This window comes from Vidua chalybeata, chromosome 1 (genome assembly GCF_026979565.1).
Source record: "Vidua chalybeata isolate OUT-0048 chromosome 1, bVidCha1 merged haplotype, whole genome shotgun sequence".
Classification (NCBI taxonomy): Eukaryota; Metazoa; Chordata; class Aves; order Passeriformes; family Viduidae; genus Vidua; species Vidua chalybeata.
Window position 1 is genome coordinate 18,605,299 of NC_071530.1, and position 25,301 is coordinate 18,630,599.

Consider the following 25,301-nt stretch of genomic DNA (forward strand, 5'->3'; position numbering starts at 1 on the left):
CTTTTCCTACACTCAAACACTCTCCACAAGGCTTTAAAAATTTCATCTTTAGGTCCACTATTTGACTGTTAAATTTTGCCAGAATTGTTCCTATTGGTGAACAATAGTCAAAAGAGGTTTCACAGAAAGTAATTAGGTGGGCAGGGAAACTGCATGCACAACATTAGGAAACCATACAAGGGAATATTACTCTTCTCATGACTGGAAAAAATGTGGAGTTGTGCTAACAGAATTTTAATAACATAAGAAAGAAAATGAAAGCAAAATCAGGAAAAAGCAAAAAAATTCTACTGTTATTTATACTCAAGACACCCAGTAAAATAACTTCATTTAAAAATATGGATCAAACCTAGAAACTACTCATCTGTTCAAAATGAGCTTGTCTGTTTTTCAGTTCTTTACAGAATAGAATTTAAAATAGCATCTACAGTTATCTCCATTGAAGACCACACAAACACATGCCTCTTAAAATTAAGCACACATTTTCCCTGCCCCAAATGGGATGCTTGCTGATTTTAAACCTACAACAGAATGTTTCTTCATCTTTTCTGTAAAGCTTTGTATAGCAGCTGTACAAAGTTTTCCATGTTTTACTAAAATAGCTAAGACATTTACATAAACCTTACTTTTCAGTTGCAAATGACAGAAGACAATTAAATATACAAGCTTTGAGGAAAGCAAATATTTGCATACCAGGCCAGGCAATGACAAGAAAGCATTAATTTGCCAACACGGTGCTGTAATTTAGTTTGACTGCAAGTCTGAATCCCACTCCTGGTAGATTTTGAAGAATATGCATGTACAACACAGTTCTGCCTTGGAAAATTTTGCTCCCACAGCTATTCGCATTTCAGAAGGTGCTATAAGGTGTACTGAAATCTACATGCTTACTCAAAGAATCATAAACACTAACATGATGAAATATACCCTAAGCACAGAGAGCTACTGTCATTTTTACACTCTCCATCTATCACTCCCTGATAGATCTCCTCCATCCATCTGCAGCAAGTCTTAAAACTTCTGGGGATTTATGGTAAACATAGAGTAATCAGTCTTGGTACACATAGTACGTGCCAAGGTTTGAGTGGCCTTTAGCCCTGTGCAGATGTATAAGACAGTACCCTTGCACAGAGAGGGGAAGGACCACAGCAGGTAATTCTCCACAAAAATGCCAGATGGTAAGAGCAGAGTCCGAGCAAAAATCAACCAACCCAAAAAACCCCAAAACCAACACTGGGTTTGCATGGCCAGGTTTTGGTAGAGGTGGGGCTACGGGGGGGGGGGGGGGGGGGGGGGGTGGGGGGAGGGTGTCTTCTGTGAGAAGCTGCCAGAGGCATCCTCCCTGTCCAGGAGAGTCAATTCCAGCTGGCTTCAGGACCGACCCAACGCTGGCCAGGGCTGAGCCCATCAGAAATGGTGACAACATAATAAAGAAGGAAAACCAAAGAAGGGTTATTGGGCAGATGGAATTGCAGCCAGAGAAGGACTGAGAATATGTGAAAGAATCAACTCTGCAGATACCAAGGTCAGTGAAGAAAGAGGAGGAGGAGGTGCTCCAGGCACCACAGCTGAGATTCCCCTGCATCCCATGAAGACCATGGTGAGGCTGCTGTGCCCCTGTAGCCCATCGAGATCCACAGGGATGCAGAGATCCACCTGCAGCCCATGGAAGAAACCCACACCAGAGCAAGTGGATGCCTGAGAGGAGGCTGTGACCCTGAGGAGCAGGCTCCTGGCAGGACCTGGAGACCGGTGGAGAAAGGATCCCATGCTGGAGCGGGTTTACTCATACGACTTGTGACCCTGTGGGGGATCCACACTGAAGGCAGGTTGTGCCTGAAGGACTTGCACCCTGTGGAGAAGTGATCCATGTTGCAGCAGTCTGTGGAGAAGCGTAGCCCATGGGATGGACTCGCGATGGAGAAGTTTGTGAAGGACTGTCTCCCATGGGAGGGATGCTGGACCTGGGGGAGGACTCTTCTCCTTAAGCAGCTGCAGGAGCAACCAGTGATGAACTAACCATAACCTCACTCCCCATCTCCCCACACTGCTGGAGGGACCCGAAGCTCAAAACGTGAAACAGAAATTTTCTACCAGGAGTAAATATGGGGCTGATGGCTCCTCCCAACTAAGAAGGCAGGCAGAAGAAGAGACAGCAAAGAATTCAAATTCCTAAGTCACTGTAGTTCCTTCTTAAAACATTCTATATCTAAGTCCCAAAAGTGAAAAAATGTAGTGCTACTGAATTAATCAAAGAGTCGTCAGGCATTTCTTATTTCTAACTTTTTCCACCTTAACTGATTCAGACTGAACAACATTTGCTGTGGCATTACAGGGATGCACAAAAGTGCCTCTCAAAATAGCAGAGGCTGGAATCTCAGTAAAATTTCTTGGAATTAAATTCTGCAGAACCAAGAGGCAATTCAACTATACTAAAGAAAGTAAATTCAGTTTATCATGCAGTCTTTTATAATTCTATCTAAAGAAACCACTCATCGAGATAAAAACATGTTTTAAGACATCACCTGCATAAATGGTCATTACCACTGGACTTACAAAGGTTTAACATCTTTAAAAAGGAAAAACAAATTTCATTTCAAATTTCAGTTTCCCCCACAGGAACATTATAGTAGCAGAAGTGATTATATATCACGATAAAGTCATGCATTCAATACAAAGACAGACTGCTGTGAAACAGAGATCAGGTTCAAATCAATTCTAGCAACTCCATGTAAAAGGACTCATAAAAGTAATACATTAATGCAATATTCTGAACCAAATATTCATCTTAGAAGAAAATAAAGCTTGTTTCATTACTAAAATTTCAAAGTTTTGAGGAACGCATTAGGAGTTTATAACCTAGAAAAGCAAATTCATGTAAATGGTGTTAAAAGGACTTAGGAAAAAAAATTAACTGAAGGAACTAGCTAAAGCAAAAAAAAAAAAAAGTCACTTCCATATGTAGATACTTTTTAAAAAAACATAATCACACTTAGGAACTTCTGAACACCAATTTTCCAATAAAAACACCAATAAAAAGCTGAACACCAATTTTCCTGATGATTTGAAGCACTATAAAAAAAAGTCAATAAATGAAGCAAACACGTTAGGTAAAGAAAACCCACATGCAAAATAGTAAATAAAAAACTAAACGGGCATGATGATATTTAAATTCCAGAATTAATATTCTGGTTTAGTTTAATTAAGTTATAATTTAAGTTCTAAAATTAGAGATTTTCTGTTCACTTTAGTGTTTGCTCTAGCTCATCCTTGTGACTATCCATAGGAATAAACTTTGTAATTAGGAAAAGGATAGGGAGGACAAAGTAATTAAAAATAAGCTTAGCAGAAAAGCTGGATCCAGCTGTGTCTTTGGCATTAAAAGCATATTTCCATAGGCCAAAAATATTCAATATTTCCATATATTTCACTTTTACAGAAACATACAGTAATATCACTTCTTGTAAAAACTTATGATGATTGGATAATCAAAGTACAAGAGGGATATAATTTAAGAAAGGTAACATCATACATAAGATCATACACAGTATAAAAACTAAACAGAGGTTGTAAAGTTTAAAGAAGTTTCCATACAAGTTCCCACAAAGCTTCTCTTACAGGATATGAATTTTAGAAGTTGTCTCAGACTCAAAAAGAGTATGTTTAGGGCAAATTAATAAACTGAAATAACCAATCATGTGGACCAGTTGATACTACAACCTAATTCCAATAAAAGCTGTCACACTCACTGATTGCAATCTCTAATTGCTCTTAAATCAAACCAGCGAAGTGATCAATTGACTCTACTTTTTGTTCTGTTTTTTTTTTTTAATAGAGTTATTGAGAGTTTCAGAAAACCACTGACTACTAAGTCTCATTTGACACAACAGCATCAAAGAGAACACAGCAGAACAAGAAACAAGACTCTTAACAGAAGTGTGAGCTACAAATCATGGGATGTTAGCAGGTATGAATTCTCAAGTTAATCTTACTATTGAGAATAAAGAAATATGCAAAGCATACTAAAAATCTAACTTTCTTGGAGACTATTCTTGAAATTGATATCACTGGTTGAGAGAATACTTTCAGAGATGAGAGAAAGCTGGTATTTCAATTGTTTCACCCCGTCCTGATGAGGTCTTGGTGTACCATATGCAAACACACATTTGTTGAATGTAACACCTCAGCAACCAAACCACACACAGTTAACACAAGCCTCAACACTTTACATGATGATCTGTGTATACTAAGCACAGTTCAACTCAAGCAGTGATTCCCTGACTCTGATGTCAAACATCACCATGTGAATGGGACACAATGTTTTTTTCCAACTTTGAAATCAGAAAACCCATTTCTCAATAGTACTGCCCACTCTGTAGCACCAACATTAGTGTCATTTTATTGGTGGATAGCAAAAGTGTACTCTTGCTGAGTACAATGAGAACTGTCATTATTTAACCCTGTATGTTGCTGGTGGAATTAGGTATTTTCTAACACATCAACAGAAAGGAAAGTCAGAGAACCTAACAGAACAACCTGCTAATAAGGCAAATTATAAGTATATGAACCTTGAGCTGTAATTCCGTAACTACCAGTTTTAAATGCTTACAGGTTCAGTGTCAGCTGAACATACACAAGTGAATTTTGAAGTAAAGACTTTCTAAAACTTCTCAAGCTATTAAATATACCTCAATTAAGGAAAATTTACTGGAGTATCACTGGCACCCAACTCAAAATATAAGTACAAAACTCTAAGCCTTTCTCCATATGATAAACCTCCAAGTATTTTACATTTTACATTACAGGAAAAAATACCAAGAGTCCTTGATAATTATAGAATTTATACTATTATGAAGCTCCTGTATATATAGTGCAACCATTACATCATGAAATTTTGACATAAATAACTGAAGTCAAAGAAGAGAAAAAACACACTGACTTACTTTTTCTGTAGTTACAGTAAGAGACGGAACCAAAGATGGTGAGGACTCCGACTGCTTCTTATATTTTTGCTTGTGTTTATCTTTCTCTTTATACTTCTATAAGTTGTAAAAGACAATAAAAACTAAGTTTAGCTTCACTTTAAACATAATCCAATCTATACTGCATCAAGTAGTGTCAAAATTGAAGAGATATGGCAATAATGTCCTGTGCTATTAGGAAAACAAAATAATGCTTTGAATGTTTTATAATATAATTTTATAAAGCAAATCAAGTATTTATATTTGTTTTAAAAGTGCACAAACCGAAATTCTTCAATTATAACCAGCATTTATGAATGCACTGTTAATATAACCCATCTTTACAATAATCACTTAACAAAAGAAACTGGACTAAAGACAGAAACATGGCTTCTGTTTCAAAGATTTTCATTCACCAAAGATTTCTATCTAGCTGCATCTCTGCACCTGCACAGTATTTTTTGTTGGGATACTAATGTAAATTAATGCAAGGTTTTAGCTTTGGCTCCCCTACTGACATCTCCATGCATAAGAATGTGAAACCTGATTTAGATTTCATTTCCAAAAAAGGGACATCTATTTTTCAGACTAAATAAGTATCTTCCATGGAAAACTGAATAAAATATCAAAGCTATACAAATCAAATGTGCTTCCTAAAAGACCTGAGAATGTAATCAGTTTTTTAATTTTTATTTCTTAAATATGAATGAAGCATTGGCACTGTGAACAAGATTGTGCCAACGGAGAGAAAATAACTTCTTATCCCAGAGCCTTTATAGTATAACAGAAGTCTTTCATACTGGCAGAAATCAATTTTTGGAGGATTACAGAATCAGACCCAAACTGTATTTGTTTGAATAGTTTAGACAAATACTTTACAAAAATAGCAAGTCTGACAAAACTAACAATTAAACTTAGAACGCAGAAGTTCAGTATTTTTTTCCAGTCTAATAATAAAGAACTCATTTTTTCCTTAGCAATGCAATATGGTTTACTTAGTCGGTGTCAGAAGATGCAAAGAAACTGCAGCTGTGAGAGGAAGTTTCTTACAAGCTAGTGGCACTCGAGTATTTTATTTCTTTAATTACATATTTGTGGAATTTTTGTGAACTAACAGCAAACTCTGCAGAACATCACAATGTACAGCTATTTGTTCAGACTGCTTCTACACAGAGCTAGCAACCATATGGATCGACACAAGGGATTTAAAAATCCCATTGAGCAGCTTGAAAAGATGTGCAAGTCTAAATAGCCAAATGAAAACTCAGTAACTGTTCTGAATCTTAAAAACTACCCATGCTGATCTTTCTCTAACTATCAAAATGACTGTCCAAACTTTCAAAAGAACATCATTTGTTCAACAGCAACTGCACAACCACTCTCACCAAGCACCAGAACGAGATGCAATACGCACACACTCTATTCAGGTATGACCAAGTGCCACCTTTCTATTTCTGTCACAATGAAAGAAATATCAGAAACTTATTTCACGGAATCAGCCTGAGAGAGTAACAGAAATTTGTATTAAATTCTCAAATTCTCCAGTAAAGTAAAATTGGTTAACTGACAACCTAGATGCAAAACTAAAAGCAAAACACTTTTATCTCTACCTTTATGAACCGTAAATACCAGGTGACTGACTTAGAGATCACCTTGTTTCCAACCAGCCCAAATCCATTTAATTAAACTAATTTTGCCAGCAATGAAATACAGTTTAAATAAGAAAGCTCATAAATCAAGTAAAAAAGCTATCACACCAAAATATTATGTAAAACTATACTTGCTAGATACAATATATAAAGTCCTTTTAATCCTTGTACACTTCTTGTAACTCAAAGACAGGTACAAAAGTTGACGGGGATTTCTAGGTCTGGGGTTTTACACACTCAAGTGAACTTGGGGGTTTTTTCCCACTCTGCCACATGGATAGAAGTATGGAGTTCTTCCCTTCATAATAAAGTAAGCAGATGTCATAATTACAATGACATACACCACAGGGTAGGTTTTAAATTTTTAAAATCTAATATAGGCTTGTTGAAAGAGCTTTAGATCAGGGAGGTTGTGTTTGTTTTCTTTTGTGTTCTTCTCAAGGAGAGATTGCTTGTTTGTCTCTTTTTAGACCTGGAAAACACATTAGAAAGAAAAAAAAACTACTATAGAGAGGAAGGATTCAAATGCACTGCACAGTCTTTTCAATAACATCTCAAATGTAACAGTCCCCAAAGTGCTACACATACTAACAGAAAAGCAAGCAGGAATCAGGGTAAAACAGAAGCAGCTACACCAAAACTGCCACGTTATCCATCGATTCTGTTGATAAAAAAAGACTTTCACCAGTGTGAAGCTACCAAACTGCGTCATCAGTGGATGTGTTTAGAAAAACTTGAGTAACCATTTCACTGAACCCCAGACAAGCTTCAAGAAGGAAGCTATGGAATGGCTAACCACTGCCTGAGTTTCTTTGGCTTTCTCCATTCTACTGGGAAATTCAAATCATCCTAAAGAATTTTTTTTATTTATAATTTTGGAGCCAAGGTGCATTGACTTTAATACACTGTAGGATGAAACTTCACAACAATAACAGTAAACAATAAGAAAACTGAATGAACAGGTTTTACAGTATTTTCTGTTGACCTTCTAGTGTTCTTTTACTTCCAGTGTTAATTTCATCTAAAAGGCAAAGAAACATAAAATTCTAACCAAAGGAACACTTAGGAGGACTTCAAATTACATTTTGTAATGTACTGAAATCAACAGTAGTCTCTACACATAAGGAGGTGTCAGGAAGGACAAGAGACACAAGAATAGCAGGAAGGAAGAGGGCATAAACAACTCAGTGTCTGGAAAGAATATACTTGATTTCTGTGAAGTGAAGCAGCAACAGCTGCATCAAATTTGTCCCCCAGATCCAAACTACCAGGACAAAGTTTGCTAGGACAGTTTACCAAGATTACAGTTTTCCACTGAAAGCCACTGCAAGGGTAACCCATCCAAAGGCCTTCTGCATACAAATATCTCATTGTCATGGTTTGACACTGGCGCAATGCCAGCACCCCCATGAAAATGCACCTTCCCTAAATAAATGCTGTGAGATGTTATCAGGGACAGAGCAGAGCAGGCCCAAGCTTAATAACAAAGGAAAAAAAAACTTTATTAAACTACTACTAATACAGAAAACACATAAACTAAATCCAGGATGAAGACCTTTTAAAACCACCCCTCCTCCTCCCAATTCCAAACACACCCAGCCATGAAACATCACCCGGGATTCTTGATCAAATTACCACCCTTCAGGTAATCTATGCTTAAACTATCAAGGGAGAGAGAAGTCTCTCTTGCACCACAGACCCCCCAGGAAACACAGCTGCCACCCTGTGTTTCCCTGTCACACATGGCAACCGCCCGGAAGAAAAATCTGCCAGTGTGACACTCTCCTTTCTATGTCACAGTGCTCTCACCACCGTGCATGGACAGACTGCTCGTAGGGCTCCTTTAAGGATGCTTTGCCATGGACCCAAAGATACAACAGTTCAGTTTCTCATCCTGGGACTACAGTCCCCCCCATTTTCCCCTGGGGCCGAGGGGTCCAAAAACAGGACTCATCTTCTTCCTGAAGACAGAGGGTATCACCATTCCCTCTTCAACTCTCTTCGTTTCTCGCCATTCTTGTGCTGTTCGAAGCTGAAACAAGTCTCCCTGGGTCACCACCGCATCCCCCTAAAATGCAGTCTCCATTGCAGGAGATTTTGGTTCAGTCCATGGCTAACAAGAAAAGTCCAGCTAAAAGCTACTTCATCATCTCCTCCCACCTAAATATTTCTTCTTCTAACATCTCAGGTCCCGGACTATCTCTCTTCCACTACAAATCAAGGAGGAGTAATACTTTTTAAAAAAAAACCCTCATTTCCTGGAAAGGGTTAAAAGTTCAGACTCCCTGGACGGCTGATATCTCAGTCCGGCGTTCCGCCTCCCACGCTGGGCACTCCCCCCCCTTCTCCTTCTCCTCTGCCGGCAGATTTCCAGGTGCCGCCAGGCTCTCTGTCTCTTTCCCTCTTGGGGGGGGGGGGGGGGGGGGCAAAGGCATCTCCGCTTCTCTCCACCCTTCCGTCCACAGGAGCTGGCTCGGTTCCAGACCCTCAGCCCCCTCGGCCTACCTGGACAAGGCCGCGTGGCTTCCCCTCCCCCACCCAGCCTAAGGCTGGGCAGGGGGGGAGTCTGCACTCTCTGACGACCGGAACCAAAAGAGAGAGTTCTCCTGGGAGTTCTTGCTTTTAACCCCCTGTGTTCTCAGAGGCGTGTCCATACTTTCAGTGGTCACTCCAGGTGCCAATATCCAAACCTGACCACTGATTGGTTTGACCCAACTTCCTGGAAAAATTCACTTCCATGTCAAACCACGACACTCATTCACAAGACATCTGCTGTCCTTAACTCTACAATTCCTCCTCCTTTTAGATTATACCTCCTCTCACCATTTTTCCTTTTTTTTTTTTTTTTAATTATCTTTTTTCTTCCCAAGGAAAGTTGAGAAGAGTTACTTCTGAATGTGAATTGACTTCAAATGCATACAACATCAAAGAACTGGAGAACACTGTAGGAAAATCTCTGAAAGAAATGCTCAAGAATACACTGATAAGAATAAAAATTTCAACAACAAGCTACTGAGACTGCTCAAGAGATGTAGTTCCCACAAAATGACTTCTTGCAGTTGCAGCCTCTTCTACCACGAAGATGCATAAGAGTTCTGAAATATCCCCTTTGGAATTCAGAACAGGATTAACAGAGGGACATGAATCCCTACAATATTTAACAAATATGACAGCTTTCAATCAAGTCTGTCTCAAAGGCCACACAAACTAGCTATCTTCCCTACTGCCAAAAAAACAACAAACTGTTAGCTCCTAATGGACAACTCTGCATGCTTCACTTTTGTAAGATCTCTGTTCAGTCACAGTTCTTAAAAAAGTCCAAAAAAACAGCAACAGCTCACCAAGACAAACATTCATCCATAAAATCACATGGGAACCCCCCATTCTAAGAAAGGTAATGATATCAAATGTCTGATCTTTTGCAAGCTTTACTGTCAGGAAAAAAAAGGACAGAAATTACTCTTAACAAGGACTGAAAATAATATTGCCAGTGAGTGAAAGCTGAAGGAGCATTAATAGCAGGCAGAATGGACAAATCCCATTTATATACTTAGGAATGAGTTCAGATATTCCAAACTCCTGTGCAGAGCTGATAAATTCAATCTGTACATTCCGTAAAACCAAGATTTAGCAGAAGACACAATTCCAAGGAAGAATATATTAAAAAATAAAGGGCAAACAACAAAATTGCCAAAGGAGACTTTAATCCTGGTTCACAAGACCAGATCCAGGCAGCTCCTGAAATCTTTCTTACTGTAAGAAAAATAAGGCATGATTGCCATGCAGCCTGTAACAATATTGGTCCTGAACAACTTGAAGAGCCCAGATTTATGGTGCAGCTAAATACCAATACAAAAGGCTTCAAGTTTGTGCATCATGATTAACCAGAAAGCTTTATTTCTCACTAGGGATCTCATTTTTGGCTTTTGTTTCTTACCTAAAGAATTATGTAATCCCATCTTAACTCCAACTACACGTTGCTAGATGACAAAACAAACATGGTGCAAGATTGCTGGAATTCTACAGTGCCTTCTGTGCATTGCTTTCTTGTAGAGCAGGGGGTAGGGGAATGAAGAAGGGGATGGAAATACATTCTTGATTGCTTCTATTTCTCACACAAAGATTCAATCTACAAAATTATTACATAATATGACTTCACAAATACACTTTGGTTCCAATTCTTCATTTTTTAGCTCATTTACTTGTTTACTTACTCTAAAGATCAGTACTTGATCATTCATTTTAACTTACTTTCAGAGAAGAATTTGTCAGACCAGCATAGAGGACCAGCATGTCATCAAAATATCAAATTAAGGATACATGTGTAACTGCATTTTAGCTCTGATCTGTTATCAGCAGAAGAGATGTTATAAAATACATCTTTTCAAACTTTGGACTTTGAAGTTTGGAAAAAATGAATAATATAAGTGAACAATAGTTCACTTCTAATGACATAGAATTTCTTCTATTACAGAAGAAATTAATGAGTTCAGCTTTTCTCTTAAATGGCATTCATAATTAATAATATTTCCACATGGAAGTATCATTTAACTTGTTGAACGTATTTACACCTATTTGCAATTCATTTTTGTCTCAGGAATGCATAGCTCTCTTGAAAGGGGTTTCTACAGGAGTTTATTTGATTAAATACATTCCAAAGTTCAGCATTTAACCATTCACTGTTACAAAAGAAGAAAAAGGTTTTCTGACCCCACTCTCATCTTTCTCAGAGTGCTTAGCTTGTCAGACATCCCCTGTGCCCACTCAAACTGCTGAGCAGCAGCAACAAAAAACCAAGTGGAGAGTTTTCTGTTATTTTAGCGAGCTCTATTAGTTCTGTGAAGGAACATGAAAGATGGACAGTAATAGGTACAAGAGACAGATGCAGAACAGAGAAGCAAGAGCTCATGAGTTCAGGGAACAGGACACTAACTACTGTTTTGGAAGAATTAAAACACATGTACACGATCAGCAACCACCAGTGCTGAGTCCTTCAAGACCAAACTGTTTGGGTTGACCTTGAATTACTGCATTTTTATGCCTTCTCTATTACAAAAATCCTTATCCTCCACTACCTTTGGCTGTTCCAAGTTTTTAAACATCAACAGCATTTTAAAATCTACTTTCCTTATTGAATATTGTAAGCAAAATCATCTGAATGCCTAAATCCCTCATTTTTCAGCTTCCATTATTTGACTTCCTCAAATAATTTCAATGTATCAGAATGTTCTATTAGCACAGAGTACTCACATCGGTTCTTTTGTCATTTATAGATTTTCTGCACTTTGTGTCACAAAACAACGTAAATCCTGAGCTGTCACATCACAACTAGCATCCTCAATATAAAGCTGTGCCTAGTTCTTGCTTGTCCCAAATAAAAGGCCAGATTTTGGCCTCTTATTTGGGACTAGTCGCTATTAGTAATATAACTATAGTAGTAATTGGAGAATGAAAGATGACCACAATTCCCAAGTTTCAAACTCAAATCCTAATATATCTTTTTTTTATAAAAACAGCCCTCTTTCACACATTCATCTAGCTAGCATTTTAAACAGTAGAACCCACATCAGAAAAAATCAGTACAGCAGCTATGCTGCTACAGTCACAGTAATAAAAGGATACAGGCAAGAGATAGTTTATGGGGAGAGGTAGGACACTACTGCCAGTATGATTCATATACTTACGGCTCTAAGCATAACATTTGTTCTTAAGTTCTTGATTCAATTACTTAAATACTCAAAAGCCTCACTTAAATACAGGAATAATGGTCATAACTTTAAATATGAATGGTAAAAAGTCTCAAGAATCAATGACAAAAATGCCATCCAAAGCTTCTATGAGGTGCAAGACTACCAACTCTTATTCAGAATGAGCTATTCCTTTTATATTCAACACTAAAATACACTGCTTCTGTTATCTGCAATTTAATATTAATTGTTAGTAATGACTATGCAGTGCCAAGACTTGAGTAGCACTTTATAACTTCCAGAATGGTGCAAGATTAACTAAATCAATACAACTATGTATTGTCACTGCTCACCTTTATTCATTCCTATAAAAATTACAAGTTTAAATTACATATTATGTTACATACTGTGAAATGCTCCACTGTCTGCAAGGTAACTTAAAGACACCTGTCACATATATATCAAGAAATAGGTGAGCAGAATGGCATACAGAAGGAATCCATTCAATTTTCCTGTCTCAGTTAGCTTAACATTGTAGATCATCTTTAACTGCATATGGTCTACCAGAACCCAAACATGGTATAGGTGAAATAACCAACTTCACGAAAAAGTATCCACATCACCTACAAACTGTTACAAAGTCAAAGTACTAGTAATCTTGTATTAATCCAAAATCCAAAACCAAGAAAAAGAAATCTCAAAGCACCTTTTACTTCTGCATTTCTCAAAGTAATAGCCATAGAACTGAAATCATGCTGGTTATGAATGGGATATAGCTAATTTACTTCACCTAGTTGGTGTGGGGCTGTGTTTTGGATTTGTGCTGAAAACAGTGCTGATAACACAGGAATGTTTTCATTTTTGCTGAGTAGCCCTTATACAGGGCCAAGGCTTTTTCTGCTTCTCATCCCACCAGCGTGTGGGGCTGGAGGTGCACCAGAACCTGGGAAGGGACACAGCCAGGACAGCTGACCTTAAATGACCAAAGATATCCCATGTCATACAGCATCATGCTCAGTATTTAAAAGCCAGGGAAGAGAAGAAAGGTGGGATGTTCAGAGTGATAGCGTTTGTCTTACCAAGTAACAGTTACAAGTGATGGAGCCCTGCATTCCTGAGGATGCCTGAACACCTGTCTGCCCATGGGAAGTGGTGAATGAATTCCCTGTTTTGCTTTGCTTGCATTCACATTTCTGCTTTACCTATTAAACTGTCTTTATGTCAACCCTCAAGTTTTTTCACTTCTTCTCTTCTGATTCTCTCCCCCATCCCATAAGGGAGGAGAATGAGCAAGTGGCTGTGTGAGGGTGAGCTGCTGGCTAGGGGTTTTATCTTCTTTCATAGTAAAAGTCAAAGACTAAAATGTGTACTTTGAGATGGAAAAAGACAGTTGCAACCTAGGCAGCCTTACAGAATTCTACATCTTGCAGAGTAGTTTTTAAGTATAACTGAGGTGGTATGTTAGTAATTTTGATTTTATAATAATTAACTAATTCCAGCTGACAAGCTTAGTACTATTGAGGTGTTTGCTGTGTGAATGTACACTAAAAGCATTACTCTTTCTCCAGTAATATATATAATGTGTTACTGTAAGGTTAAAAAAATATAAGGTCATCAAATCAGTAATTCCATGATAATCTTGAGAATTGAGACACGAAGTTCCTACTTTTTCTCTTACTAAAATAAAAGAAAATACAAATTAAAATGAGCTTATATTCTTATGTATTTTTTCTTGACCTCCACAAGAGATCACTGTGCTGGTGCCAGCTCCAGTAAACGTCATGCAGTTGATTATCAGGATGACAATTTATCCACAGAAAACAGCATAAGTTAACAGAGAATTGTAGTGAGCAACAAGTCAAACCAGATTGTCACCTTACCTCTTAATCCTGCAGATAAAAATATCTATTACTAAATATACCCAGATAAAGTAGCTTTCTAAGAAAATTTTGTTTACACAGCCACATGCTGTCAGTACTCCCACATAGGAAGACTTTCAACAGAATTTGACATGAAGAGATGAATTAGAAAAGAAAAATCTACACTCCTACAAAAGTCAGTGCAGAACAGGTCCAGAAAGAAACGCTATTCATTGGCAACAACAGTAAAGACTGAAGAAGAAAGACATCCCTCTTTTTGAACCAATGGAACCCACACAAAAATTGAGTTTTAGGAAACAGGAACTGGGTTCTGCATCTTAGATAGATATTTGTGTATCTGTATACTGAAATATACGTGGTTTATATTTACTGACCAGCTTTTAGAGGTGTTTCAGTAGCATGATTCTTTCTCTCAGACTGAATAGAATTTGGAGTAAGTTAAGACAGATAAGCATCACCATTAGCATCTATACCACACAGTTCTTATTCAAATAGTATTTATCTAGTATTACTTCAATTACTAAAATTGAAATAATTTCAAAGTGGTTGCAAACCACTTTTCTTCTAGTTATCTTTAGCATTCTTACAATTTTGCTTCAGACATCAAAAGCAGCTGAAAGGATCAAACGGTCAAATATATTAAACTGATTAACAAAACTGACAAATTTAATAAAAATGCAATGGGTATTGCATTACTGAGATGAGTTTGGAGCTTTTTTCCCTAAAAAGTTACATAAAATCCCCGGTGTTCAAGTAGCATCACTTAGTTTATTAAATGAGGCAATTCATAGAGGAATGACACAATTAGAATCATCTTTAAAACACTCTATACAGCACTATAAAGTGACTCCTTGGGACTAAAACAGATTTTTTTGTTGCTTTTCAAGAGAAAAAAGAAACTACTGCTTATGCACTGAATGATAACCCGAAACCCTGCAATCTGATCCTATTTTTACCACAGAATCTTCTGTGATGCATAGCAGGTCCATTTTACCTTTTCCCAGTCAGTTGTTCAGACAGTGAGGAAATGCCCCGGGAACACTTCATCTGAGTGCTTACAATGCACCTTGTAAAAGCTTACACAGCACATTAAACTCATTAAAAAGCATCAACCACCTTTCTCCCAAATGAAATTCATTGTCCTGACCCATGAGCACAGGCTCCTGCACAACATATTGGCGACGTCTGGGCAGTTCCAAACACAGTTCCAAACAAACACACAGCCTATGAAAACTCTCAATGCAGAGACATGCTTTAAATCTTCCCTTCCCATGGGCGTAACAACCAAATTCCCAGCTACAGTGGAAAGCAGGGAGAGTGTGATGTACTGCCACAACCTGTTCTTAGGTGTTCAAGTTTCTACCCACAGAATCAGAAAAGCTGTAATGTTTCTTTAAGAACAAGACAAGCAGCAAAAAAGATGCCACAATGCAATAGCAGCTCAGTGTTTAGGACACTTATCCTGGCTCTTGCATTTTAGATTCTCCTCTGATGCTCTCCAACTTCTGTGATAGTGACAAGAGGCCCTTTGTCACTATTTTATACTTTTTTGCCTCTTCAATCACTTCTTAGACGTCTCCAGTCACATGCCCATTTTTGTTCAATTGACATTATATGAGCCACTGCAGCACAGTTCTAAAGTCTCCCTTCCTGCTCAGCTCAGACCAAAGCACTTCTAGTAGAAAAGTCACCTGTGTAATTCAGCTGCTATACAGTAGTTACTTACTACATAATATATTCACATTTTTCAGAAGTCACAAACATATAAAGTGAGTAACGTTGCCTAATTTTCATGCTAGCGGCAAAAAAGACTTTTATTATACAAAGGTCAATTCCAGATATGTTTAGTTCCTTCTTTAGACCTTCCAAATATAGGACTGCCACTAACATTAAAGAAAGGCATTCTTCCACAGCCTCAGGTGGCCTAAGTTTTCCCAAGAAAGCCTGAATAAGTACCTGGGCCCTGAAGAAAAGGGATATTATAATGGAATGTCAAGTGACATACTACCAATCCTCTTTATAAGGGACACAGCCTCATCACTAAATCATTTCTAAATAGCATCTCTGCCACAGAAACTAACAATGCTTAGGCAGTAGTAATCAGAATATAATGAAGCTATTTATTCTGTAGCATCAACATCATCATGAAAATTAAATCATACCTAAGGTTTGGTTAGAATTGTTCAGGGTTTTTTTTATTATTATACCCTTACATATTAGTTAACAATTTTGTTGGCAGTGTGCCCAGAAGAGACTAAATGCGTACTATAGAAGGGAAACATGGGCTTTCAGCTGAGCCTGTTTGTAAAAATGACAGTTGTCTATATTACCATTTTCAGACCAACCACTTCTTACTGCAGTGTAATATTTCACATGCACAAATGGATAGCTTTTGAGGTCTTAGCAAGAAAAGTAGTTCCAAACCACAACTCATACAGCTACTGCCTGGCAAAACAGAAAGCTTTAATGATGCCTACACACCAGATTATCCGAATTTCCAAAGAATGAAGATGAAAGATACTGCAGAAACTACAGTGGTCTTGAGGGGGATGTGGGTGCCACACACACACAAACACTACTGTATCTATGAAGAAAGATATAAATATTTACTATAATATGAAAAAATCTAGATTCTCACGTGATTTACAAAAGAGGAAATAAGGAAAGTCACCCTAAAAACTGCCCTACTCCTCTCCAAGGTATTTAATACAGTATATCAAATACACAGCATAAGCTGAAAAAATAGCTGACACCATTGACTGAACACACTCAGTTTGAAAGTCCCTCCAAATGTACATGGTAGATTTCTCAGGTATGTCCTAGGAAGCATAGTATCTTCAGTAAAATTAATTTAAGAAAAACAAAAAGTAAAACCCAAAATAAAACAAAAAAAAAAACACAAACCCACCAGCTTACGAGTTTTGTCAATGTGAGTAAAAATCCATGCATGTACTTTGATAAAACATGACCTAAAATATTATAGTAGTGAAAAACTAAGAAAAAAAAATATGGCAAATATACAGCTAATTCTGTAGTCTGAAATTCAAAATTGTTTTTGCTACCGTGTTGCTAAGAAGAAAAAGTCTGCCAAAACCCCATAGTTTTATTATTTTAGCCCTAAATTTAGATTTAGAGGTACAACAGCGTCACAGTGCACACTCTTTTCTGCATTACCAGATAAAGATGGCATGATTCACCTACACCATTAAACAAGTCTAAAGATTGGACTTTTTAGAAGATTATCCAAGAACAACTGGCAATCAATATCCATCCAAAATGGAAGGGATCTTAAAATCCAAATCAAATATTAAGGAGACTAAGAGTCTAAAGACTGACATTCACTATTCAATTTCCTGTTTCTATAAATATAGCTCCTTTGTATAATACACATATGGTCAAAAGATTCAATTCCAATTTTTATGTAATGATTTTTAATAATGTAAAACTAAGTTTACCTACATCCACACAAAATCCTATTAAGCTATTTGTACAGGATGTGTGCTAGTGAGCAGTTTTGTATATATTCTTAGAGGCCTAAAAAAATGCCAAAGCATATTTGCATTATTATGTCTGTTATCACCCTCTGTTGAATTTAGATTACAAATTTCCTACAGACTACTGTTAATGTTGTAGTAATAAAAACCTAAAAATAGCAATCATCATAGATTTGAAATTATTTTTTAATAATATGCAAAGTCAGATCATTAAAAGAATATGGCAACATTAGAAATCAGCAGTTATGTTCTTTGTATCTTCACAGCAAGATTTCCCAGGTGAGTAACAAGGCATTTTGCCAGCACAGTGGGCTTGACCACTGGTACCAGTAAAATGTGTCAAGAGACACTTGATGAGAGGAAGATATAACAGGTTGAAACATAAGGAATTAGATGCACATGTTTAGCCATACAGTTGTTAAAATGTCTACTGGTGGTTTTCCTCCCCATGTAGTATACAAAGGATAAGTATACAAGAAAAGCTCTAACAGAAAATTAAAGTAAAAGAAGTTGCATGGAACAGCCTTCCCAATGGATATGTTTCAGTATCACAAAACTGAATACAAACAGAAATAGAGAAGTGCATATACAAATGCACCTGAAGAGATTTCCTCATTGGATGCCAGTACCTATGGTTTATCACGTGTTATTTATTATTCAGTGCTTCAGAACAAGATTTTCTTCACGCTTTTCAGCCAAAATTAAATTTATCAGAAAGGGTTACTTTTAAGCAGATGTGCCACATAATTAGCAACGACAAATCCACTTACTTTTTTCTCCTTCTCATGATGTTTATCCTGAGAGTGAGAGGAAGAATCACTTAAACTTTGATCATATGACCTATTAGATCCCCGTTTGCTCTTTTTCTAAAAAGAGAAAATATATTTATGGACAGAGAAAAGGAACCATTTGAATAAATAAAAAGTATAAAGCACTTCTACTGACAAGATGCCTTACTGCTTGAGGAAAAAAACTTCAGTGCTTCAGTTACTGCAAAGCTGACACTAAAATTCACAAGACTACTGAATATATATCAGGAAAAAAGCCTGTCCCTGTATCAACTTTTACACCTCCCACAAATTTGCAAGATATGCTTTCCACAGAGAAATGAAATATGCCACTTTTTAAAGGTTAAAAGATGCTAGACACATTTTCAAGTTTTCATAACATAAAACAGAAAAGATGCTGCTCAAATGAGTATCACATGAAACTACAGTGATGCCCTGACACATGCTTGAAATGCATTGTAAGGTGACTTCATTACTTATTTATTATTCAAGCGATCTGTCGGGTATATTTTCATCAAAATGGATTAAACACTAGGATAAAGAATGCTACAGTCATGTCTGTGATTGTAAGTGGCAGATGTAATTGCCTGTATTGCTGTAATGTCTGAGAACCTACTTCAGGACTGCAAATACTTTATGCTGGGCCAGTGTTCTAAATGTTGGTTTTCTCATAACTGAGGAAGCACTTAAAGGCATTTCAGGCTACTCTTTTGTCAACCAGTTTTCAGTGGAATAGTAAATGCAGAACACCCACCATCTTCAGCAGTAAATATTAAGCACCTGTATCTACCAGGCATTAACAGTCACAACAATCCTAAAGAAAAAGTGAAACACTTAATCTTGCCAGTCTTTACTGTTCTTACCACTATAGCTTTGTAATGGAAAGCTAACTAACTGTATGTCAAATATAGAGTTATGTCTTTATCATTAAACTTGGGTTTTAAATAAATATACCTGTTCTCAATCATAGCAGCACTGCTACATTCAAATCAAAGGCATAACAATGTAAGGGTTTGCCTTCGCCACTAGAGACCATTTTCACTCTTTTTGTAAATAGTTAGCTCAAGATAGTTAAAAAAAAAATAATCTTAGCTTAGTAAGGGCCTAGAAAACCCTGACTTATCTTCATTATGAAGCAAATTCAGCAGTATTCACAAAAGCACAAAACTAACTTCGCCGAGCTTATCTTCTAGAAACTAAACTGTTGACTGGTCCTGTGTTTTTACCCCACTGCAACCTAAAAGTTACACCAAGTATTCAACTTTTTTAGCAGTGAAAAGTAATCTGCAAGTTAAACTATACTTACAACAGTATTTGAACATAAATCTGCATATTTTAGTATTAATAAATAGCATTTTTTAAACATCAGTAAGCCCCTCAAGTCCACACACTCGCACATGTACATAGAAACAGATATCTGGAACTGCCGAACTGTTAAGAAGTGAAAGGAAAGACTCCAGAGGTCTGATCCAAAACCTACTGCATTAACTGAGAAATTTCCATTTTTTTCTTTTCTTGTTTGTTTTTTAAAAATCAAACCTCAAGTCATTCCTTAAGGTTGTGTTTCAGAGAACTTACAAGGAAGGAATATTCACTGGCTACACAGTGAGAGATAGAACAAAAGAGGTTGGGCAGAAGAGTAACAGAAGCAGAAAGATATGAAGTGCTTCTTTTTTCTCTAGAAGTAGTATTTTCTAGTTTATTCTAAAATTGACTGAATTCCTAGAAGGCATCTAAACAAATAGCAAAATAAAACATTCCAGGAACTCAATGGGAAAAAACCACTAAATGTGCATGCTATTTCTAGCAGAGGGGGGAAACCCACACATCTATAAAGTAACCACTTATAAAAACATTTCCAGCTAGTACTTCTGTAACTGTGATTAAAACATTGTTTTAATGAAATACAATCTACTTTTTGAACTACATGAAAATATTATTTCTAGTGCTAATGGCAACTCAGAATAAAAAGTAAGTCAGTAACATTTATTTATAGAATTTAATAAATACATACCAGTTTATTAAAATGGTATTTACAGTAGCCGCAGTATTGGACGTTATCTGCACCATTGCCTTCCTCTTCACAAAGAAGTCCTGCAAACTGTGCACTAAAAATAAACCAAACAACATTCAAGGAAAGCCATTTTATACCAGTTTGTACCACAATATCACAGCTGATAACATATGGATGCTAATATCTGCAATTAGTAAGAGATTTCCACACAAATAACTTTCAGTGGCATGTGAACACATAATGAACTTTTGTAGCCCAGGGAAAAACATGTATAATTCATGTTTTGGCTTGTTGCCTTTTTTCAGAATCTTTAAGCCACTCACACAAGCTTACAACTAGCAAATATACATTTACTATGCAGCTACTTGCACAAATAAATAAATAAAGCAATCTACAATGACTCTTAGTTCAAATTCAAGCAAAAAATTATCTAAGGAAAGAACAGCTTTTAACAAAATCATACTGTAGTTCCAAAGATGAGTTTTTTCAGAACTTGCATATATGCTTCTCTGATTTGCCATGAAAATTACTGGGTTTTTTTAATCTAACCTGAATCACATAGTAAACCAAACTGTATTTACTATTTTAAAATACTGTGGCAGGCTCTTTTAAAAAGATCAACACAAGTTGCATTGACTGGACTAATTATTACCTTATTCTACTAGAATTTTTTTCAAAACAATTTGGTTCTTCACCATTTGTAATGCTGATATGTTCTCTTTATCAAAACCAACTTAGATATTGACAAACCAAATATTGTTACATTTTTTCCATTCATTCCCAAATGTCAGGGTTTAGGATTTTTCCTTTTGTTTCTTTCTCTTAGTGAATCTTCTCCGGTATGTTGCTAGGAGACAACAACGACTGGGTACTTAAGAGAGAAAAAAATAGTTGCCAAACTCAGGGGAGGAGGGCACCTGGCTGCACTTGTCTTATCTGTGGGCTTCTCTCGGAGGGGCAGAGATACCAGAGAATGGGGCTGGGAAAAGGGTGGCTGGGGCAGCTGCTAGCTCTCTTGAGCTCTCGGCACTGGGATGGGACAGAGGCTGCAGTCGCTGTGGCGAGAATTCGTCACCATTGCGGGATTCAGTCTCCCGCTGCCTTTCTTCTACCGTGAGTGGAGCTCTGCTCCTAAGAGCAGCTGCTCACCGGGCCCTTACTGGCATCCCACCTCACCAAACAGGGGACCCTTCACAGCTGCTTCAGGGGAAACCCCGGGACTCTCGTGCCCCATCCCTCCCCCAGGGCAGTCGCTCCCTGCCCAGTTCGGGAGGCCGGCTGCCACTGTCCTGCCTTCTTCCCTGCCACTACTCCTCGTTTTTTGCTACACTGTAACCCCACAGCCCCTGCCTGCCCAGACATGCCTGCGGTTCCAGCGGCGGACTTTCTGATACATCTCATCTACCACTCCGGGGTTGTGCTCGTCCCTGCCGTTCCAGCTAGCCGCTCCCCCGGTCCCGCTGGGCACCAGGATCGACTGCCCCCAGGGGTCTGTAAAGCAAAGCCTCTCTTCCATCGCTTCCCGTCTCGGCCGAGCCGCCATTACCACGTGCTCCCCGAGCTCACGCCACAGCGCCCCCCAGCCAGGAGCCAGCAGCGCCCCTGTCGGCCGCGACCAGAACTGCATCTAAGGGGAAATGGTCTGAAGAGCGAGAAGCGGCTGCTCCTTGGGGTGTCCGGTTGGTCTTTCCTTTATGTTTGTTGTTGCTGCCATTGTTTTTGTTTGTTTGTTATACACATACATACTAATAAAGAACTGTTATTCCTTTTCACATATCTTTGCCTGAAAGACCCTTAATTCCAAAGTTACAATAATTCGGAGGGAGGGGGTCATACTCTCCACTCTAAGGGAGGCTCCTACCTTCCTCGGCAGACACCCTAATAATGCAATGTTACAGTCAAAATGATACACGGCAGTATTTAAACGAAAGAAGACTATATAATGTTGTTCATTTCACAGATTTTTAAAAATATGTTATTGGAAAACCCAGAAATACTAAATACATGCACATCTACAGCTAATATCAACTAAGAAAAAAAATTAAGAGGATGTCTTTAAGCAAAGACTAATTGTTTCTAAGCTTCTCTTACAAAAAACATGCACTCAAGCTCATTTTTCATCAGACAATCATTCTGAAAATCCCAATTTGATACACTTTGACCCGGATTTCTGCTGGTCTTCAGACTTTTCTTCAATTTTTTAAAATATTACCCAAGCCTCTACATATCTCCAGCCATACTACTCTCCAGCTAGATATCATTTGTTAGTATAGACCATGTTTTTGAACCAGAAGATTCTAAAAAGTGGCAAGATAGCTGCTTTAATTTTCTACTTAAAGTCTCATGCTCTTCACAGTATTCGCTGAAAACAGGGTTTTGGAATAAAGTAAAAAGATGAAAAGGACTCTTGTATGTCCTTTTCACTTGTACTTGTACCCAAGTGTTTGAAAGGAAAGAGACCTTTTCATGCAAGTGCTTGGATGTACACATTTTTTCACATCTGTAATAATGTAGCTAGACAGCCTTTACATGGTATGCATGCTTTGAAGAACACAATCCATTTTCACCATAAAAAGAAAGTTGACACTGATCACATCCAATGAAAAATTAGATGCTCATGAAAGAATAAAACCTGCAAAGTCAAGCAATTAAAAAAATAAGAGTTGCCAAGATTATCGGCACCAAACAATGGAATTAAACCCTTCAAGATCTCAACAAGACATACAAATTATCACTTGGGTATACTGAAGAAAATACATCTCAGTGATTTAAGCTGATGTGCAAATAGCATTTCCCTGACTAAACTGGTCATGAAGCAGCATATTGGGGCAGTCATAAAACAGACTGGTAAATCCACAGATTATGCAGCTAGACAGCCTATATAAATCTGCCCGCTACTGTAAAATAACTCCAGCTGAAATTGAAAAAACTAGCAATGCCTGCAAATTTTGGAGTGGAATTCTTTTTGCTTCCTTTTACCTGTTGACATGTGGTTTAATCTAATTATCCAGCCTCTTTCAGAAGTCCATGAAGTGAAACAAGCATCTCCTGAATGCAAGGAAAACTAAATATCTTAAAGTGGAATGAATCAGATGGTGGAGGACACAGCTTTTTTTTCTCCAGCAGTAACACATGAAATCTGAATAGTTCAGGATGATCTGTACCATTTAGATAAAACCACTGAAGTGAGCTACTCCGAAATGTTTGGAAATCCATACTGGAAAGGCTGACTCTAAGACATTTTTACATACATGTCAGTAATTTTCCCACTGATTTACCAAAAGTAAACATCAAAATCAGTTAGCAGGCAATGCTAACAAACGATGTCTTCATACTCCCATATCCTATTAAACATCCTCTAAGAAAAAGAACCTAAGACCAAGAAAAAACCCAAACTACCCTATACTTATTCACAGGAGCACACACCATTTACTACCACCCAAGGGAGTATTATCAGACAGTTTTTGCACCTCACAGCAAAATCTATGCTGCCACTGCCATATTGTTAGTAAAACAAATCACTTTACAGTATTTCTTTACTCAAAAGATGTACTAAATAAGGAGCTTATTCATTAAACTGTGTGTATTGGTTCTTTCTGGAACATCAGAGATATTAAATAATAAAATATACTTACCATGTTACGTGAAAAGCTTGTCGACATCCATGTTTATTACATGTCATACAAGCACCAGTGGCTGCTTTACTTTCTCTGCCTTGTTCATCACAAATATAGCACGTCTATCAAAGAGAAAATACTTAATTTGATAAGAAGTATACAAATAAATTCTGTGCTACAGGAGACCCTAGGCTGAGAACTACTGGATTTTGCGGCTAAGCTGGTTTAAGAACTTCTTTATGAAAGTCTAATCATGCTTGTTAGCAAAAGGAGATCACCTGGTAGACTCTTGGGGTTTGTGTAACACTTCACCAATGTTAAGGCAGTACAAACACTAATTTGCTTACATTTCATACCACTGTCAACCAGTCAAAGGTTGGTTGACAGCCAAAAGGGTTAAACTGTCAAGGGTTAATAGCACTAATTTCCCAACTGCCCTTGCTTTCAAATTTGCCTTTATGTCCTTTTAAGTCTCAATCATTTTCATATTTATTTAACATAATCTGTATTTGTGGAATTCAGAAACATCAGACTGAGTGCCTAATGGTACAATATAACATATGGTATACATATATATATCTACACAATTACATACAAAAAACCTGCAAACTTAAAATTTTATTTGTACATTTGGTGCAAAGAATTTTCAAAGTGTCATAGCATGCTTCAATATTCATACGATGGTCAGCTACTTCTAATTAAATTGGTGTTTAACAGAACTCTGGATGACTATTTCAGTAGGAATTGGACAGCCCCATAAACATCTTGTAAATTAATCAATCAAGAACCTTCTGTAAAAAAGCCTGAATGAGTATACCAAACACATTCAACCTCCAAAACAAGCTAAAATGAAAATAACCTATTTAGTACCTGGAAATCTTTTCATAGCATTTCTGTCAATTTATTTCTTTTACTGGAATGCCATGGCAATTTTTAATCTTTCAAAAACATTCTTAGTAAAACAGAAGAAAGAAATTAAGCCAAAAAATCCAAATTCTTCCTCACTATCCAATACTTTTTTTTAACAAGTGGCTGATAGATATGGACCCATACTCTATGGAAGCTCACTGCAATACTAGGCGTCACTACAATCTCTCACCAGCATTCCAGGGAGAAACATCAGGCAAAACTAAATCTCTTTTCACTTTTTCCTGTCATAATTACTGAAAGAGCATTTAGAGAGATTTTATATCATATCACATTCATGTGTA

At 37.4% G+C, this 25,301-nt stretch overlaps 1 protein-coding gene across 3 annotated transcripts in view; it reads right to left on the minus strand.

The window, feature by feature from the left end:
* Positions 1-25,301, minus strand: part of MLLT10 (MLLT10 histone lysine methyltransferase DOT1L cofactor) — a 124,049-nt gene that overhangs the window by 59,336 nt on the left and 39,412 nt on the right. For 2 of the 3 annotated variants that reach the window (XM_053934954.1, XM_053934944.1), the window contains exons 6-9: positions 24,109-24,212; positions 20,474-20,567; positions 18,442-18,537; positions 4,944-5,039 (exon numbers count right to left, since the gene is read on the minus strand). In XM_053934954.1, coding sequence (XP_053790929.1) covers positions 4,944-5,039; positions 18,442-18,537; positions 20,474-20,567; positions 24,109-24,212 — 390 coding nt within the window. The remainder of the gene's footprint in view (positions 1-4,943; positions 5,040-18,441; positions 18,538-20,473; positions 20,568-24,108; positions 24,213-25,301) is intronic. The other variant, XM_053934963.1, reaches the window with a different exon arrangement.